This window comes from Cinclus cinclus, chromosome 4 (assembly GCF_963662255.1).
Source record: "Cinclus cinclus chromosome 4, bCinCin1.1, whole genome shotgun sequence".
Classification (NCBI taxonomy): Eukaryota; Metazoa; Chordata; class Aves; order Passeriformes; family Cinclidae; genus Cinclus; species Cinclus cinclus.
In genome coordinates, this window is record NC_085049.1 from 4,183,266 (window position 1) to 4,204,669 (window position 21,404).

The 21,404-nt window shown below is 35.8% G+C and overlaps 1 protein-coding gene across 3 annotated transcripts in view; it reads left to right on the forward strand.

Moving 5' to 3' along the window:
- The window catches only part of BRD1 (bromodomain containing 1), a 57,526-nt gene that overhangs the window by 14,468 nt on the left and 21,654 nt on the right, over positions 1-21,404 (forward strand). For 2 of the 3 annotated variants that reach the window (XM_062491588.1, XM_062491586.1), the window contains 6 exons: positions 2,846-3,002; positions 9,322-9,453; positions 12,604-12,732; positions 13,626-13,938; positions 14,647-14,907; positions 18,093-18,581. In XM_062491588.1, the coding sequence (XP_062347572.1) occupies positions 2,846-3,002; positions 9,322-9,453; positions 12,604-12,732; positions 13,626-13,938; positions 14,647-14,907; positions 18,093-18,581 (1,481 nt within the window). The remainder of the gene's footprint in view (positions 1-2,845; positions 3,003-9,321; positions 9,454-12,603; positions 12,733-13,625; positions 13,939-14,646; positions 14,908-18,092; positions 18,582-21,404) is intronic. The other variant, XM_062491587.1, reaches the window with a different exon arrangement.

Here is a 21,404-nt window from a genome sequence, read left to right on the forward strand (position 1 = left end):
GATACCTTAGCAAAAAAATGCCTTTGCTGAGGTGTTTTCTGTAGTTCTGGGAGGTGCCCTAAGTTCTCTAAGCCTTGTCTCCACACTGGGGATTTATCAGTCTAGTGTAGCAATTAATCCAGTCCTGTCCTAGTCAGATCCTGATTGCAAACTGCTGAAGTTTTTAAACAGCTCTCCCTTCACTAGCCCAAATACTTGCCCCTTTTTTTCTTTTTTTTGTTTTTTGTTCACTATTTCTTTATTACATCTTGGGGGAAAAAAAGGGAAGTGGAATGTATGGAAAATCACTTTAGGTGGCGGGAACTTCAAAATCAGTACCCAGTTTGTGCAACTTACAGGATTCTACAGCAAAGTTGTCTCATTTCCCCAAAATGATTGTATCACCCATTAAAATTGGAAGTGCTTGGGACAGTAAAAGTCTACCTGGAAGTATCAGACTAAGCAAAAAGATGGTTAAAGAGCTGTGATCCAAGTAGAGTCTAACAGCAGATGTAACATCCTCCTAGCACGAAGTTCATAGTGTAGAGGCTCTGGAGATACCTGCACACGGAGAGTTTCAGATACACAGCTGCTGCCCATGTGTGGCATTTAAATGAAATGCTTGGTTTCATTTAAAGGGGAAGGCAAAGACGAGCAGCTTCCAACCTTAAGTAGTCTCTGCACTCCAAATTACCTTCTGTTTTTATATTTTGAAAGTTGGAGATTGTCTTCTGTGAACATCTCTCTTAAGCTTCTTTTAACACTCGGTTATTATATATAAATAGTATGGTTTGTTATGTGAATTGGTAAATGTACTTAAAGCTGTAGCTAAAGATGTTTGCGTAGTCTTGCCACATCTGATGGGCATGAAGCCAAGGCACCTTTCTTCATGTTATGATTCTCTGATCTTTCCAAATAGTTGTGTATTTGGCTGTGCTTTTTCTGACTCGGTTCAGTAGGTTTTACCATTTCCAAGAGATTTGTGAAAGCAGTTATTTGATTTTGATTGCATTCTATAATTAATTTTAATTATGTTGTTTGAAGTTTAGTAGGTCATGTGTTCTGCATTGAATAAATCTTTGTGGAGCCCATGTCTGCCTGCCAGTGAAAGATGTACAAGACAGTCTGAAGTCTGTCTGCAGACCTTCTAAGCTTTAAATTACACTGGAATTTTTTCAAGAATACCTAACTAGCTTAGTTATTAATTAGAAAAAACAAAACAAAGCAAACAATGTCATTGAGGAACCAAAGGACCCAATGGCACTGTATTTTAAAGAAAACTCGGGTTTGCTCTGTCCTTGCCTGGTGATGACTGAAAACTTTAGCTATGGTTTGTGGCACTGAATAGACCTATGGCACCTTATCTAGACAGTCCAAAAAAACCCCAAGGATAGATGACCTTTGGTGAACTTAAACTGTGTTAGTCTGAAAAAATATTTATTTTTCCCAGATATTCTTAAAAACCATTTTACCCCAGGCGTACTTCTAACTTTACATTTTCTTTAGGTGTTTTGACTACTTAGCTTTTATCACTTACCTGCAAAACTGCTTTCTTCCTAATACAAAAAGGGTAAAAATAGAAAAATATTGGTATGTATATACAGTTATGATTTCTGTTTAAATGTCTCATGGTACTGCTCTACAAATCAGACACTTCTTGAGTAAATATTTGCTTGATTTAGTATTAAATTTTGGAGAATGGGATAAACCCTCCACTGTCAATTGCAGAGTTTTTCTATGGGTAGTAGAAACATTCTGAGTGTAGATTTCTTTTTTCATTGTTGTTATGCATTCTGTAACTGCTTTACATCCAGCTCTCTTTCCAGCTGCCCCCAAAATGAAGGAACTATCTCTCTTGCAATGCAGGGGATTGGTACCTTGGGGCATTTTGTGTTAATTTTACAAGGGCTGCCACCATTATCATACAACGAGCAAATACTTTCATTCTATAACCATTGACTTTTTCTATTTTGCTGTAATTTCAAGATACTGTAGGCACAGACAGCTGAAGATTTGTTTCAGATAAACTTTTGTTTTAATATATTTTCAGAAGCCAGTATCATGTTTGAGACTTGGACATCTGTCTAACTTGTCATTATTTGAAAAATAGGAATCAGTATTGTTGCGTGTGGTGTTCATAAAGCACTTTTCTTGAGTATTTGTAAATAAGGGTATGTGTAGAGTATTTACATTTTTTAAAAAGCAGGTTTGGAGAAAATACTAATTGATTTTGATCAAAATATTTTGTTAAGTGTTTATATCATCCTCATGTCTTCTCTGTTTAGTTATTTTCATTGTATGTGTGGGGTAAAATAATAATTGTTCCTATGTTTTATATTTTTTGTTTGACTTATTTGTCAGAAATTTATTAATAGAGTAATACAAGGCTTTCATTACATGTTTTAATGCAAAAAAGTTTGAAGATGTATTGTCTGTAAAATAAGCTACTAATTCTTTCTGTAGATGGAAACAAATGATCTGATGATTTTCACTGTGATTTGGGGCTTTTTATCTGATTTCATTATCAATAGGAAAATCATTCTGAAATGCACATTAAGCTTTGTTCTCAGCCCTAATGTGGGATTGCTTTTCCAATAATGATTACAAAACAAGTGATTCCCTTTGGCTTGATAAGTATCTTAATGTATTTGGTAGAAACTGCAGTGTCAAGCAGCTCTATTTGGTCATCATTTGTAACTCACAAATAATTGTACTGGAAGGGATCTTACCGAAGGAAGTTAGTAACATAGTGACTGCTTCTGGTTTTACAGTATGCATTCATATATACGTGATGTTTAACTTCCATAGATAAATGTGTTTTCTGCTTTGCTGTGAAAAATACAATATCAGTTTTTCCATGTTTTAGATTAAATAAGATTATGAATCAGGTGGCCATTCAGCGAAAGAAGCATTTTGTTGAACGCGTGCACAGTTACTGGTTGCTTAAAAGGCTGTCTAGGAACGGTGTTCCACTCTTGAGAAGGCTGCAGTCCAGTTTACAGTCACAAAGAAACACACAACAGGTATGTGGCATACTTTTTACTTACAAGAAGAAGTAGGAAGTTTTCTATTTTGTTGAGTTAAAACTAGGAAACCTTGTACGAAGTAAAAACTTTCTTTTACTCACGACTGAATAAATTATTTATCGTGAAAGTAAATATATCTCAAGTGATATTGCTTATATTGCCAGTTGGGAATTTTCTAATACTTTTTAAGATATGAGATATATATAAAAAAAAAGTGCCTCTTTTTCTTCTGTTTTTGCTTAAATGTTTCACAAAAATACTATAATTACAAATACCATAATGCCATTATTCTTTGATAAGTGTTGTACTTTTTTTGAAACTCATTCTTCAATGTACTGTCAGATAAAAAATAAAAGTTATTTTAAATTCATCAAAAGATGCAAAGCAGATGTCTTATTTGACACTTGAAAAAAATGTGGATTTTAACAGGGTAAAGGGTTAGTTTAAGTTTTAAAAAAAGCTAGTTTACAGTTCTCAAAATCAGATCTGTATTGCCCGCCTTGTTCAGTAATTACAAAATGCAAGTTGTTGATGAAATTCAAAGTGTTTCAACTTCTGGTTTTGCTTTTGACACAGTTAAGTGGGATTGTAGACAAGCATAAGTTTAGTTTTACACTCCTATGAATAAGTTGCTGAAAAACTTCACAACAGCAACTCCAGGTGGTCTGTTTTGGCTTTAAGTTAGTGGATAGCTTAAAAAATAATTAAAACTTCTGAATTGTGTGGATCCATGTGTATAGACTTGAAAATGCTGTGAAGCATCATGGCATGGAAATGTTTTCTGCATCCCAGTTACCATTTTTAATGGAATGGAATGTGTAGGCTGTGTTCTTTCCATTCTCCTGGCATTTGACTTCCTGTAAAATAGCCTCTAAAACTGAGGAATTAATTCTGTAATAATTTACTTGTTTCAAATGGAGTTTTTCCCCCTCTGAAATGGAACTGTTTTCTTTTGTTGGAATTGTATTTCTGTTTGCTGATTAAGTCATTGATTTGGTCATAAAAATACTGTGTTCAACACTGCTTCCTAATTATTTAGTCTGTCATGTTTGTGTCTGTTTATTTTTGTTAGCTTTTCTTGTGGAAAAACTAATTAATAATTCCCAGAATAATTAAGGTTAGAAAGGGCCTCTGGAGTTCATCTGGTTCAACCCCACTGCTCAAGCAGGGCCACTTAGAGCAGGTTGTCCAGCACCTCGTCCAGTTGGTTTTTGAGTATTTCCAAGGGTGGAAACTTCACAACCTCTCGGGGCAGCTGTGCCAGTCCTTGGTCACCCTTACAGTTTAGAAAAAAAAAAACAGGAGTGTTCTGATGTCCATTCTTACTTTGTGCCCATTGCCTCTTGTACTGTCACTGAATGGAGCCTGCCTCCATCTCTGTGCCTGCTCCCGTCAGGTATTTTTGTGTATCAGTGAGATTTCTGCCCCTGAGCCTTTTCTCCTCCAGGCTGAACAGTTCAAGCTCTTTCAGCCTTTCCTCATAGCTGAGATTCTCAAATTCCATTTATGTGACTCCTCTTAGGTGGAGTCAACTTCGAATATAAATCAAGCTCTTGTTTATCTTGTTTTCATTGTTTCTGTGAAACATGTTTTTATTGTTCCATTTTGAAGTTGGATTAATCTTTTAACTTCTGCATGAGAAGTTCTGAAGAATGATACCTGGCAGTGTACCTAATTGGTGTTACCTAATAACAGTTGAAATTGATTTATTCAGATAATAAACTTATTTTTAAATGAAGTTGAGTCCTTATAAAATACTGAAGTCAAACACATAAGTGTGGTGCTATTGTGGCACTATAGAACTAGACCACTGTTAGTGTCTGAAAAATGATATGAGCCAGTTTTCCTCTGGGATGGCATGATAAGGGTGCAACATTTCTATATATTTAAATAATGACTATCAGAATAAAACTATTACTGTAATTGATGCTTGATTAAAATCAAATAGGCCTTTGATATGAGCATTTTAAAATTCAATTGCCTGTTTACACTTCAGTACAAACAGTATTTCTTTATTTTCTAATTTGAGAAGGATTCTTAAATAAGGAAATAATATATTCTAAATAAATTGGAAGCTATTTATATTGCTCCATTAAAAATTTTATTCTTTTGAAAAGTAAAATCTAGTTTCAAGGCGAGCTGAGCATTAAATGATTCTGTGGATGCAAAATGTGAAGTTACTGCTCTTCAGTGGGTAGCCAGTGTCCTAGTATGACATTGTATCTTTTCCATAGCACCTTCAATAGCTATTTATTAAAGCAATCATAACTGCAAGGCATTTAGTGTATTTTGTTACTCCCACGTGCAAACCAATTTATAATCAAGTCAATAAACAGTAATGGCATAGCTGTTGTGAGAACACCTTAAAATTTTAAGATAGGCGTGATTATTTTGTTCATTTCAGTCCAGATGGGAAAATTATTTTTATTTTGTATGAGGGGTCAGAATATCAAGAAACATAGATTTTTTAGTTAATCAAATATAAACAGTGATGTGATAGAGTCAGATTTTTTTTTTTTTTTTTAAATGTTATTTAAACAGAAAATAAATGTTATAATGACAACCCAAAATCCTGAAAATGGTTTCAGGATGCGTGATGAAAAGTGGTTTTGATCCCTGTTTGTTTGGTTACCAGGACAAATTTGGCAAAGGGAGAGGTCTTTACAGTCTAGACTTACTTCCGAATAAATGTGTTTCAGAGTTCACTTGTGGTATGGTTTTGAGGGTTTGAGAGTTCTAAACCAGGCAAAAAGACCTGCACTGCCTCACCAGGCAGGAACACTGTAAGAAGATGGTTTCTACTCTCCTTTCTCCACCTAGAAATTAAGGAAACATAGTGGAATACTCTCATAGATTTACATCCTCAGTATTTTAGTTTTATCCCCCTGAGCTTTAAGAAAGCTTGAATGAAAATAAGGCATGAAATGTAAGTGTAGAAGCTTGCTGCTACTGTAGTGATGTTAATTTAAAGTCACTGTTAGAAGAAATGAAGACGGTGCTGATGACTTAAGGTCAGACGTGCACTGAAGATTTCATTAAGAACACAACTTGTAACCACTAACTGGTTTTGTCTGATTGGCATACAAGTCCAGCAGAGCATGCTGTTAAAGCTAATTGTATTGCTCAAGGTCCAGTTTCATCACTGTCATTCTATTTTTGTGTGTATCATGTTAAGTTGCAGTCTCTGTAAGGAGTGAGGCTGCTCTCACACACTGGCATCCAGCATAAGGAGGGATATGGTGCCACACTGCCAGTATTCCTGCTGGTATGGAGACTCTGGTAGCATACTAATGGTGAGGCGAGTTCTCAGTTGCTGCATGTTCTTTGTCTAGACTTAAAAATGTTTTCCTCTTCCCTCAGTATTAATAAATGTATAAGTTTTAGCTTTTCTAGGTAATACTGTGTTCAAGAAATAAGTCCATTGGAAAATCACAGACTCACAGAATGCTTTGAAGTGGAAGGTCACTTAAAGATCACCTGGCTAAAGATTCTCACCCTCCTGCCATGGGCAGGGACAGCTTCCACCAGACCAAGTTACTCAATGCCCCACCCAACCTGATGTTGAGTGCTGTCAGGGATGGGGCATTAACAGCTTCTCTGGGCAGCCTGTTCCAGTGTCTCACCACCCTCACAGTCAAGAATTTCTTCTTAATATCTAATCTAAATTTCCCTTCTTACTGTTTGAACTCATTGCTCCTTGTCCTATCAGTACAGTTCCTGATGAAGACTCCCTCTCCAACCGAGAATTTCTCCATAAATTTTTCTTGTGTCATCAGCCAAATGAAACTTGGTGGCTCTCAGAACAGTTGTAGAAAGAAAGACTTGGAAGAATAACTGTCTTAACAGAAAGTTAATAGAAACTTTTCTGTGTCAGAAAGCTAAAAATTTTTAAAGGAACTCTTTCTGTCTTCAGTTTTTACTGTTTGGTTGTTGGAAACCAGTGCATCATGCTCTCTTCAACTTACCTGGACCTTTTAATCTAATCAAGGCATATGTTGTAAGTCAGATAGTCAGTAGGTTAGGGCAAAGGAGAATTCTCTTAGTTATTAAGCTGTAAACTGTCTGCCAACATTACTTTGCACAGAAGTGTTAAAACATTGGAAGCTCACTATTAATCCCCAAGCCAGAGTGCCATTCAGAAAGGTGCTGAAAAAAGGCAGGCAGGGTGCTCTTGATATTTTGGGTCACATCTGCAGATTGACAAGTACGTGCCTGTTTTATGAAATGAAATTGGTAAAACTACTGATTCATGTAAAATATTTTTATTTGAGTGTGACTACATCTTGAGGTTCAGCCAAATAGTTAAGTGTCTAATAAACTACCCTAAAGCCTACTGTAACATTTTTCTTGCTGTATAAAGTTTCCTGACCCACTCTAGAATTCATATTCTTTTTTGACTTAGCTTTCATCAGGCTCGATTTCTCAGTTTCTTAAATTATGTGGTTACAAAGGGCAAAAGAGCAGGTTCTAAATGTTTGCAAGCAAAGGGAGGACAAGCCTTCTACTTCTGGCAATTTAATTTTGGTTCTGAAAAACAGTAGAGCTGGAAAAATAGTACAGCTAAGAGTTGGGTTACATTTCCACACATGAGATTTATACTCAGAGATGAAGGGGTTCAGGAGAGCAGTGGTTAGTGACAGTGTAGACTTCCTGTTTCAGTGAGTCTCTTGAGAATTTTAAGGTATGGAAAATTATTGAAAAATATTAATATTATTTTCTGTCCAAACTTACCTTGTGTCTATATAAAGATTTAACTCTTCAAAAGAATTGCAACTGTCAGTTGTAATGGTCATTGGGAAAAGCAACTTGAAGTTTCTAGCTCCAGTTTTTAGGTTTTGTTTTTTCTTTTTTTTTCTTACTGAAATGTGGAACAAACTTATTTCTAGTGCTGAAGTAGTTGATATTTTAAGAATTTTCAACTTCAGTGAAGTCAGAGATATGAATAAAACTAAGCTTTACCTTTACAAAGTATATAAAACAATAAAATTCAATGCAGATGATAGAATTGTAGCACTGGCTATAATTCTATTAGATAATGGCTATAATTCTATTAGATAATGGCTATAATCTATTAGATAATGTTTTTAAGCTTCCAGTTTTTTGTAATTCAATTTTTAGAGCTGACTATCTAAAAAATTGCACAAGCTTCCTTTAGAGGACCTATGGTACTTCTAAATTATTCTTCTTTTAAGGAATTTATGGCTTTCGGTGTAATAATTTGTAATGTTGTTTGCTGTTCATCTGCTTAGCCAGTTTCCTTTATTCCTTTGTCTTCTATATATAGAAGCAGATGGAATTTACTGGTTTTGTTTTAGCTTTTAGCACACCCTCCAAGTTGACTTAACAAGTGTATATTGCATCATGCTAGTTATGGGCAAGCATACAAAGTTTTGGATATCTCTGCAAAGAGGTGATTTTATAAAATAAAATACTGCAATAAAAGGAAGAGGTGCTTTTATAAATTACTCATTTTTCAAATGTAATAATTTTCCAAAGGAGGTGTTTCTTTTGTGTACTTGGTACTAATATCAGGATTTCAGTTTATGGACTCATTTTTGGTGAATTACCAATACCATTTGAATTCTATAAGAAGTAGTCTAATATCCTCCCTTTTCCTTATGAAAAACAGTAGAGGCAAACAAACACTCTGGGTTTTTGTATGTACAAATCAGTCTAAATACTGCAAGTGTTTAAACATTGCTTACTGTGAAATACGTGTAAATTAAGTTCTTTCATCCATTTTTGAAAAGGGTGTATTGCTGCATTATTCACCAGCAGTACCATTTGAAGTTACTATATTATCTAATAAACAGCTTTTCATTTCCTGTCCTCACAAGCCATAATTACTTTGTTTTGTTACAAGTGTGTCCTAGTTCTGCTGGGTGTGAGGGAGGTGGACTGTGTTGACCACATGAGTAATTTCTTTCTCCCAGGCTGGAGTTTCTGAAGAAACTGGTGGTGTTCACCTCGTTTGGATTTTGATGCGAAAATCCTGTATTATGTTTTGCAGTTTTTTTGTTTCTTGGTTGTTATTTGCTGTGTTGGTTCTTCTGATGTCAATAGCCATTGTCATAGGATTGCTTTCCAGTTTAGATTTTATTTTCAATTAGACCCTTGAGTAACTCTGGAAGATACCCTGAGCACAGATTTTCTGTAGCTGGAGCATGAAGCTCATGAAGCTTATGAGCAAGTGCCATAACTAGAAGACAGTAGTTTCTCCTTCCATGTGCATACATTCTGTAATTGTATAGAGCTATCTTAAATAAAAGAGGTATGCATTTTTCATTTCATGAAAATGTTTTGATTCTTTTCTTAGACAGAAGATGATGAAGAAATGCAAGCCTTAAAAGAAAAATTGAAGTACTGGCAAAGGCTGCGCCATGATCTTGAAAGAGCACGTTTGTTGATAGAACTGATACGTAAGCGTGAAAAATTAAAAAGAGAACAGGTAAATGGAGCACCTTTTAATTTGATGAAACTTTTCTGGAGGAAAGACAATCTAAGTATTCTCACACACTGTATTTTATTCAGTAGAAGAAAAGGTGTATTTTAATCCTCACATAACATGTCAAGTAACATGTGCATTCTGTGCACTCAAACTATTTAAAAGATAGAAAATTTTCATCTAATCATAGAATGGATTGGGTTGAAAGGAACATTAAGGATCATGTAATCCAACCCCTCTTCAGTGAACAGGGACATCCTCGGCCAGACCAGGTTGTTCAAAGCCCCATCCAACCTAGCCTTTAATTTTTCCAGGAATAAGGCATCTACCATCTCTCTGGGCAATCTGTTGTTGCAGTGCTTCACTCATTGTAAAAAATTTCTTCCTTATCTGTAGTCTGAATCTACCCTCTTTTAGTTTAAAACGGTTACCCCTGGTCCTGTCACTACAGGCTCTACTAATCAGTTTGTCCCCATCTTTCTTATAAACCCCTTCTAAGTACTGAGAGGCTGCAATAAAGTCTCACTTGAGCCCTCTCTTCTCCAGGGTGAGCGACCCCATTTCTCTCAGTCTTTCTTCAGAAGAGAGCTCCAGTCTGATCATATCTGTGACCCTCCTCTAGACTCACTCCAACAGCTTCATGATCTTATGATGGGGGCCGCAGAGTTGGATGCAGCAGTGCAGGTGGGGCCAAATGAGGGCAGAGTAGAGGGACAGAATCACCTCCCTTGACCTGGTGGCTGTACTTTTTTCCATACAGTCCTGGATACAGTTGGCTTTCTGGGCTGCAAGCACACACTGCCAGCTCATATTGAGGTTTTTTTCATCCACCAGTAGTCTCAAGTTCTTGACAGGGCTGGAGCTGTTTTTCCCTCAACCCTTCTTGATCCCTGGGGTTGGCATAAGCCAGGTGCAGGAACACTGGAACTTGGCCTTGTTGAATCCCATGAGATTCCTGTGGGGCCCACTTCTTGGGCTTGTCCTGGTCTGGGTGGGATCCTGTGCTTCAGGTGTCACTGCAAAATTCATCTTGGTGTCATCTGCAGATTTGTTGAGGGTGCACTTGATCCTTTTGTCTTATGTCATTGGTGAAAATACTAAATACTACTGGTTCCAGTGCAGACCCCTGAGGGACAGGACTCTTACTGATGTTACTGATGTCCATCCAAAGTCCAAGCCATTGATCACTGCTCTCTGGATGCAGCCATCCAGCCAATTCCTTACCTATGGAGCAGTCCACTCATTGAATCCATCTCTCTGCAGCTTAGAGAAAAGGATGTTGTTGGCAGAGGCCTTAGAGAAGTCTAGATAGATGACATCTTCCCTTGTCTGCTGATAGTTATTCCATCATAGAAGGCCATAAGGTTGGTTAGCCACTGTGTTCCTTAGGCAGGACTTGCCCTTGGAAAGGCTGTCCTGGCTGTCCTGAATCTTCTCCTTGTGTCCCACATGGAAGCTTTGCCTTGTGAAGTTATCCATAGTGTCCTTCAGGAGTCTCCTACAGCTTGTCATGCTACTTTGCCAGATGTCAGGGTGGTTCCCAGCAGGAAAAGAGCCTGCAAAAGCAATGTCTGTCTGTAGCTGGAGCAAGCAGGCTTTGTCAATAGGCTGCCCTAGATCTGAAATAAATACCAACCACAGTGTTCCTGATCTCATCTTGGTGTCTAACCTTTCAACCTGCTCACGACTTTTCTTGAGACAACTCAGCACAATATATTCATTTCTCAATGTAGAGGGCAGCTCCACTGCACTTTGGTATGCTCTTGGCCTTTCTGACCAGCTTGTAGCCATCCATAGTCACACTCCAGTCATGGGATTTGTCCCACCAAATTTCAGTAATGGAAATTAGGGCATGACTTCTACCAAGATTGACCTCCAGCTCCTTCTGTTTGTTACCCATGCTGTGCTCATTGGTATAGAGAAATTATTTAACAAGACATTCTCATAGATTTGGAAAAATGATTGGTTTCTGAAGAACTTCAGAAGATTTGATCATTCAGGTTTTCTCAGTGCATGTCCATATACTTAGTAGCATTCTTATCCTTCTGTCACAAAAAAAAAAAATCCAAAAAAACCAAACCAAAACAACAACAACAAAAAAACAAACATAAAAGCTGCATCTAAAGTCCTACAGCAGTCTGCAGTTAACATTACCAGGAGAAGAGACTTGAGGAAGTGATAATGCAGAAAGATGAAAATCTTACATGAAAACTGTGAACGCAAAATGTTTGCACGTAGGAGTTTTTAATGATCCTTATTTGTAAAAGCAATTTCACTTTCACTTTTGCAAACTGTGAGCATTCACTGCAAGTTAATATAATTTGTCCTTCTGGAGTGCTTTCCAGAATTCTGTGCATCGTTCATGTGCATTCACTTATCACTGGCTTTACCTACACATGTATTATTATTTATATGCATGTACTTTACACATGTGTTTGCTTATACTTTATTTACACATTTTTATTGTATTCATGTGCACACACCTTTAATCTTTCATCTAGAATTTACTTTAGCCATAACAAGACTTTCATTGCTAATAATTCTTTAAAAGTGCCTGAAAATTAAACTACAGGGGAATTGAATTAGTGTTAAAAATAAAAAAAAATTCTGAAGGATCTTCAAGTATTTGAAGATGTTGATTCTGTTTTCTGAAATAATTTTCTTGGAATTTATGTAGAATATAATCTGAATTATCAGAATATATCTGTCTTATATAGACTGTAAATCGGATTCTCTTCTTAAACTTCAAAATGGCAGTACAACTGAAATTTAATTTGAAACATTACCTTTAAATTCTTACTATTTTCACATTGTTGGTGAATTGTGAAGCTGTTACTATGTAGAATCGTTAAAAAAGAAGCATTTAAAAGTGGAACAAAATTCTTACATATAAAGTACAAATTCAAGTTCTGGGAAGCTGGAGTTGGAGGAATAAGAATGAATTTTTTGTTATTGTTGTTTTCTTATAACATCATTAGCTGAAAACCTATGTCAGATAAATGCCAGCTGATGATATTGGAAGTAGTACTGAACTCATTTACTTACATATATTTATATTTTATATCTTATCTAAAATACTATGCTATTGCTGCTAAACAACTTCAATGCAGGGTGTTAATGGCAAATGCTCAGTTGGATAACTTACTTGTTTAGGTCAAGATTGAGCAGGTTACTATGGAACTTCAGCTTATTCCATTCACTGTACTGCTGAGATCGGTTCTGGATCAGCTGCAGGAAAAGGATTCTGCTCGTATATTTGCTCAGCCAGTGAACCTTAAAGAGGTATGTTTGCACTCTGCTTCCTGGTGTTTGCATGTGGCTTGGTGGCACTTAAGTACCAGAAACGAGTCATTACATGCAGAGTTAGAAGCAGTGTTACCTTTTAATCTTCATTCTGATAATTAACATTATGAGTTATGAGTTTACTGTTATGAAAGCCTTTTTATGTTTATATACCAAAGTAATTTCTGAGAAATACTTGTGTGGAATGTTGGGTACATATTGGTGCTTTTCAGTAAGATGATTTTGGTAGAGCAGATTTGAAGGAAATCAAAAATTGCAGTGCAGATACTATGTTCTTACTTGAAGGTGAAAGTAGACAGTACACGTGTGTGTGTACGTACACTGTGTACACAGCTGGTTATTATGTGTAGAATCACTAAGGTTAATAAAGATTGCCAAGATCATCGGGTCCAGTCTTTGACCTCATACCATCATGACAACTAAACCCCGTTGCAAAGTACCACATCTGTTTGTTTTGAACACTTCCATGGATGGTGACTGCACTACTTCCCTGGGGAACCTGTTCAACTCTAAACCACTCTTTCAGTGTAGAATTTTTTCCTGATATCCGACCTGAGCTGCCCCTGGTGCAACTTTTTTCCATTTTCCCTTGTCCTATCACTAGTTGCCTGGAAGTAGGAGTACATAAAACCACAGAGCTCCCAAGAAAACGTAGTTTCTCTTAGCAGAGCTCAGAATTGTTACCCAAGATGCAGAATATTGTGATACGTAAACTTCAGTTGGCATGCAAATGTTTGCAATATCAAGTTAGATTTTTAATTTCTTGTCTGGAGGTGTTACAAAATGTGCTTTAAAAGTAGATCAGTTAGTAACTAAACCTTGTCTGGAATAAGACAGTTTTACCCATTTGTGTTTTAAATATTTCTTCAAAGGTTCCAGACTATTTGGATCATATTAAACATCCTATGGATTTCTCCACCATGCGAAAACGGTTAGAAGCTCAAGGCTACAGAAACCTCACAGAGTTTGAAGAAGACTTCAATCTGATCATAGATAACTGTATGAAGTACAATGCAAAAGATACAATATTTTATCGAGCTGCCGTGCGGTTAAGAGATCAGGGAGGTGTAGTTCTCAGGCAAGCCAGGCGAGATGCTGAAGGAATTGGTTATAACAATGAAACTGGAATGCACTTAGCAGAACGGCCTAAACTTGAGTCACCCCAGCCTTTCTCTTGGGAGGATGGTAAGATGTTTTTCAGTTATTTTTGAATGTTCCATTTTTCATTGCACGCAGCGTGTACGTTCCATACGGATGTTTAGGATTGTTGCTGTTCAGTTTGCTAACTAGATTCCCCCCCATTAAAAGCATTGCTTGAAAGAGTCTGGTGTTTCTCTTGTGCCAGATCTGTCATTAGACATCAGTGCTATCTGGATTCTGATTTTGGCAGAATCAGAGCCTAAGTTAATTTACACGGAGAAGGATTTTAAGTTGAGTGCTTTCTTTCACGTGATTGTATATGTTTGTAAGGCGTGGCAAATGAATACCAGTGTTCATAAACTTCAGCATATTCCTAAATAACCTATTCAAAAAATCGAGCATGTTTGTTATACTAGGAATTATTATTATTTTTTTTTATTACATGTGAGTTTTCTAAGGTTTGAAAGTGAGGAGAATAATTAACACATTTCTTTTATAACCTTCCTTCTGACCTTTTACTTCTTTGCTCTACTACTTAGGTTTTTTTGAGCAAAATGCTGATTAAGAAAAATAGTAAATATATAGTAGGAATTAATTTCAGCATTTCTGACTATAATCTAAATAGGTTTTTGACAGTATTTTTTAAATTTTGGCGTGTGAATTCAGGTTTCTTTTCTCCTGTTGGTATTACTGTTCTGAGAAATATTCTGGGAAATGCTAACACGTTTTCAATTGTACGTGTTTTGACTTCAGTGGATAGGTTACTGAATCCTGCAAACAGAGCACATATGTCCTTGGAAGAACAGCTGAGAGAGCTGCTAGAAAAACTTGATCTTACCTGTGCAATGAAATCCAGTGGGTCAAGGAGCAAAAGAGCAAAGCTGTTAAAGAAAGAAATCAGCATTATTCGCAACAAACTCAGTCAGCAACACAACCAAGCTCCTCAAATAGAATCAGGTATTGGAAGTTTTGAAGAAGAAAGTGCAGCATTAGAGCAAGACGGAGAAGAAGAAGGTAAGATTGTAAACCAGGTTTAAATGAGTACTGTTCTGAACTGCTTCACTCAGGTGCTGTGATGTAAGTAATAGTGTGAATTAAAGAATTTGATAGAGTAACATTAATTGAATTTAAAATACTGATTTTTGAAATTAAAGGAGTAGTTTTATAATGTGAAAATAGCTGCTTAATCACAACAAATATTTGAAGAGTAGAATGATCTTAAAAAAACCTCCCTCCATTATTTTTCATGTTAGCAAGGCTTTAAAAACTTAAGTGTTAAAAAATGAAAGTGCAAACCATCTTGTACAAAAAGCAGTTGGAACTGCCTGAGTGGAAAATGCCTTTGTACTTTTGGAAATACACTTAAATGTCAAAATATGTATTAGGGGTCATGTGAGCCTAGGTCAATGGTAATGAAGACTCAGGCTGCTGTACTAGGCTTTTAGCCATTTTTATTCACTACTCCACACTCTAGGGTGGAGGGTGGGTAGGCTTTGGGGTAATTTGCTTATTTATTTATCTATTTTAAATAAATCTAGCTATTGGTAAGACTTAACAAATTTCATGTTGTAGAATCAAGTCAGCTGTACCTGCCCAGCTCTTCCCCTTTTGCTTCTCTTCCTCCTCTAAACATTTGTCTCAGAACTTGGCTAATTGCCACTGATTTCAATGAGAGCAGTGTGCAGGAAGGACTGAGTTCATATTTTAATTAAATACCATGTTTGCATTTTTAACTTTTTTTTTTTTTCCTGAGGTTTAAATAGCTCATTTTTAAATGATGCAAAGAGAATCTGTCACTCAAATTAGAATTCTATTGACTTTGTGTCACGATTAGCTCTAAGAAACTAAACTTTTCCTTTAGGAGAGTTAGAGATGTGTTTCGTTTTTGAGTAAGTGCATTGAATAGGAGGAGGAAAGAGCTCAAGGGAAAGTGGAAGCCTGGTAGTTAATAAAATAGTCTCTATTTGTTGTGGCTTGATGCTATCAAAATTTTTGAAGGGTGAAGCCAGTGAAATGATTGTCCTTAACTGCCATTCAAACAGCAACTTAGTGTTTAATTCCAAACACAGAACTTGCTGAAGATTTGAGTATTGGTAGGAAAAGCATACGTGAATCAGCACACTGTCTTGTCCTGAGGCTTTTAAGTGTTCTCAGAATGTTTAATGGTGTGGGTTTTTAAAATTTGGGTATTTCTTTAATCTTCAAGTGGTGATGGTATTCAATATAGTTCTTTAGGAATGTGGGGTTTGGCATCTTATGAATCCACAGGTTTTTTTACATTTGTAGCTTAACTTCTTGTTGCCACAGCCTTTAACTTCAGGGTTTTTTTTTGTGTAAAAAGTAGTCCAAAGTGAGCAGTAGTGGTTTTCTTCTATCTACAGTATGCTTTTTAAATAAAACATGATGGGAGGCACGATCCAGGGTTGGTTGTTATGGTTCTGATCTAGTGGAGAGTAATAATTAGTTCAAATTTCAGTTTCTCAAATGAAAGGTACATAGAGGAGTAAAGAAAACAAATTGCCAAAAAAAAAGATAAGAAAAGTCTTAAAGTCCTGTGCCCAGGATCTCTACAGGAACTGACTTTAATAGTACTGTGAATTACCCTCTTGCAATTCTGTTTCCAGTCTTTGATCATGTGAAAAATACAGTACCAGAATAACCCCATGAAATTTAGGTTTTACTTCTAAAGAATTCTCAAGTGGTTTTATGTTCTTCAGTCTTTCTGTGAATATTTTCTGATTAGTCATAAGAAAATCAGAATTTGTTGACAAATAAAGTCACCTCGGAGATTCTAAAGTACAGGATTTTTTAATGGCTGGTAGTTTAAACGTGCTTATCTGACTGAACATTTCATTCTGTGGTCTTCCTGAAATATTAGTTACCAGTTCTGATACCTCTGTGCCTTCAAATGATGTAAGCACAGTCATGCTGTTATTTTAAAAAGAGGGGTTTTTTTTTAATATGAGCTGTGCTATTGTTTAATTAAACCTTAAACAGTAGGGTAAAGATTTTTCTGCACTTAGAAGTTAATGATTTCCAAGTAAACATTGCTGGGCCAAAGCCAAACAAAATAAACTGCAAATAGAGAACTTAAACACTTGGGGGTTTTATACCTTTCTTTAGGTGGCATCGAAAATTTAACTAAGTTTAAATATTTTATGTGATGACATAACGAGTACATTAGTGTTATATATACAGTTACTGTAGAATAACTATTTCCTTTCTTATATTTTGAAAGATTCTTCTGGAAGCTAGAAAGATTTTAACATCGTTATGAGTCTGTAATTATAGTTTGGGACATCCTTCTATTTGTATTAGGGATTGCTGCAATACCAGAATGTTTATTTTCTTTCCCATTACTTGTGATGAAAATTGAAACTACTTTTATACACTCACTGTCATATCTCTATTGTCTTTTCCCAGCATGGATTTAGTGGGATTGAATGGGACATAATCATACTAAAAAAAAATGAAAATTTGAGGGGGAAGGGGCCTGGAGAAAAATGGTAGAGGGTGTTTTTTTCTGATTTCTCCTATCAAATCTGCAAGTGTGTTATTTGTCAACTAGTGCAAGATTTTGGGGGTGTTGGGTTTTTCTTCCCCATTTTTATTACTTTTTGATAGGTAAAACTTCTGGTCACAACCATAAAAAGGCTTTACAAATCATGCCCTTGTGTAGATTTTGTAACACATTTTAATTCACTCAAGTTGAACAGGTTACAAGTACTTTTTTTTTTTATTGGTTAGCTGATAAAACTTTTCATAGGCAGGTAATGTGAATATTGATAAGGTGAAATAGATAAAAATGCATGTTATCAAAAATTTTACTTGAATGGCAGTATAGTTGCATTTAGCAGATAATCATCCGCCACCCCAACTTAATAATGAAAAAATTGATTTTCTAGTTTTTAATTAATGAAACTAACATAACTGCATGAGAAGAACAAAGTACTTACCCAGGTACAAATTGTTAACACCAGCTATATACATCTCCTTTTCTACCCCTGTTACATTCCCAGTATAAAAGTAGGAACTACTAACTAGGACAGGTTGTTGCTAGACAAGTTTTGGTTTTAAAATGTTATGCTTTGTTTCCAGACAACGATTTATTTGGTGGGCTGCACATTTATAGTGAGTTTTATAATAGACTTTCTAACTACAGGTTTTCAAAAATCACACTCTATTTATAATTTTTTCAGGAGATAAATCTCCCCCTAAACTTGAACCATCAGATGCATTACCTCTTCCTTCAAACTTGGAGACTAATTCAGAACCACCAACCCTCAAACCAGTAGAACTCAATCCAGAGCAGAGTAAGCTTTACAAAAGAGTAAAATTTGATAATGAATTATATAGCACTTCCATTCAGAAAGAAATAAATGGACACACTCCAGAACACTTACTTGACAGTAATCTCAATGAGTCGACTGTTTCTGCTGTAGCTGAGTCATCAACTGATGTAAACAGACGTACATCCATTCTCTTCTGCAAATCGAAAACTATAAGCCCCCAAAAGTCTGCAAAGAACACTGAAACCCAGCCAACTTCTCCACAGCTAGGGACCAAAACCTTTTTGTCTGTAGTCCTTCCAAGGTTGGAGACACTTCTGCACCCAAGGAAAAGATCAAGGAGTGCATGTGGAGATTCTGAGGTTGATGATGAGTCCCCTGTAAAGCGCTTGGATACAGGTAAATGTTTACGAAACTTATTTGAATGGATGCATCTGGAAAGTTAACATACCTGTTCATTTTTACATATGTGTGATTGTTAATCTTCAGATTTTAGCACTTGAAACAGTCCTCACAGTTGTCCTCACAGTTGAGTAGCGACAGTTTGGAAAATAATTACTCATTTTTGAGTTGGCCCTTGACAGTTAGACTTACAGACCCAAGTTGGGTTCTTTAGTTTCATGCTGCAGTTTTTAAAATGACACGTATGGGTGTGTGTGAAACCTGTAGGAAAGATGAACCAGCTCCTCTTTTGAAAATTCCCTGCTAAATTACATGGAAACTTGACATGTGATGCCAAAACCAGGAGGCTTGTAAGCAGGAGCGTGAAAAATACTTGTGCCATGTGTGATTTCATTTTGCTGAGTGTTACTCCAAGAATATTTTTACATTATGAAATTGATGACTGTGTATGGGGCGCTTTGTATATCCATATATTTTATGGAAGTGTTAAAATCCCAACGTATAGTGACACTTCATGTAGTTTTTTTCTTTAGTCTGTACCCTTTAAGTAGAGTTGAGGGTAAGATTATGCTCTTAATGAGACTTCTCTAAAGGATATTTTAAAGAAAATGTTATCTTGATACATTAGTGCAGAACAGCTCAAGGCATTAATTATATCTTCTCTTAGCACACCATGGTTCTATTTATTTGAGAAATTAATTAAAAACCTTTAAGGAAGACAAGCAGCATGAGGAAAATACTTAAAAATGGTTCCTTTATTTCATGGCCATGACTATGACTTTTATATTACCTGTGAAATATTCTGTTTATTGTTGTGTTGGGAACCCTTATGCAGGTATGAAAACAGCATGTGAGGATTTTGTCTCTTTGAATGAAAGAGTTGTTTCTTTTTTATTCGCTGGGAATTTTTTTGTTTTGAATAACAGGATTTTTTGGGGTGTGGGCTGGTGCACTTTTAAAAATTGGTTGGTTGGCTGGGTTTTTTTTGAATGGTCAGGTGAGGGCTAATGATTCTAATGCTGGAATCATAGCATGAGAGAACCTTAAATAAGATTTAGTGAGCGGAATTGTCTTTCATTGATATTTTTGGGGTTTTGTTAGGTTAGCCTGTTTGGAAAGCCCCAACTTCTATTCATTTCCCTAGCAGCTTGGAAAGAGCATGCAGATTTGGTCTGGTACTTTAGTTCTGGAGTAAGTACTGAGTGAAGGCAGTGTGATAATACAAATGAATTAATCTTTATTAAGAATATAAAAAGCTTTGGTTGCCAAATATCCTAATTTGCCAGTTTATAATCTAGGTGATTTCATTATGTATCTGTATATAAATTGCATTTTATCACACACAATGAATCACTTTGTGCTAGATCACTCCAGGAATTAGTACTAATTCCTTGAAATTTTTATGTTAAACATTGTGATTTTTTTTTTCTTTAGGGGAAGAAAAGTTTTTATTTTGTAAGAAAACTAACTTAAAGGGGAAAAAGAAGGCAGCAACAAAACCTAAACCAACCAGATTTCTGAATACATTTAAATTCAGCTATTTTTCTTTCTTCATGTGGAGTTAGGTGTATGTAGAGCAAATATGCTTTTGATTATCTTCAAAACTAACAACCCAGTTACAGGAATAAAATCCAGAAGTTAAAAAGTTTTTCTATTGTTATTTTAAAACAAAATTATGTAGTCGTTTCTTGAGCTAGTAAAGATATGAAGAGAATTAAATTTATATAGAACTAATACTTAGGGGGCATTCATAGTTAGAATTTGTACTTGTTCAAGAAGAATGAATTGAAACAGTTTAGCCAGTTAATAGTCCCCTGAAAATGTTCTAGTTATTCTTAATCTTGTGTTTTAGGCATGTATGGTTCATACACATGTGGCAGTTTATCAGATATTATTCCTTTGATTAGTTTTCCTGTTTGCAAGCAAACATTTTGCTTTCACATAGGAAAACTTTATTCCTCTTGTTATTTTCAAATTTGTATCTCCACACTAATTTAAGCAGTTTGCAGTTGGCAGCTACCTTGAGCTGCAGTTCAGCAGGAAACCAGTACCAATGTCAGATACTTACCAAGATTTAAAAAACAGTTGAGATTTTTTTGTGTATGAATCGATATTTTTGGTATTGATTCAGGCAGCTGCCTATGTTATGATTCAAATGCATAAGGTGATGTATACATCAATACATTCTTTCTATTTGGTTATTTTTTACAAAATTTAATCTCATGCTGTAGGTAAAAATGTTTTTATTCAGTAGAATCCAGCAGAGCTTTTCCTTCCAAAGCCATCCAGTCACAGGAAAAGGCATGCAGCAGGCTTCTTGTGTGCCTTAGCATGAGCTAGCAGCTTTGTGGGAAGTCCCTGCAGTTGAAAATTAATTATTGTTGCACAGTTTTCTTGGAATGGTGTGAATAGTAACTATTATTATTATAACTGAATTTTACTGAATACAGGAAAAAATGCAAAAAAGATCTTTGCTTAATATGCAAAGCATTGACATTTTTAAGTGGTCGACAGCTGCACTGTCACATATTTTTTCTTTCTTACTATTCATAGCTAGTATGAGGATTCTTGGCATTATTTAAGGATATGTTGTTTCTGTCCCTTACTCTTCAGTCTCATCAGTGTTTCCCCCTTTCTTGTCACTCCTGTATTTTTACATGGCAAAGTCCAAAAGAAGACTCTGAAGTTTATTTAGTTGAGTAAAACCACACCTACCTGGTTTCATTATTCTTATAGACTGCTTTTATTTTGCACTCTTAACTTCCATTTGGGGTTGATGTTTTTCGTTGTTTTCAAGGAAGACCCATACAGGATCCACAG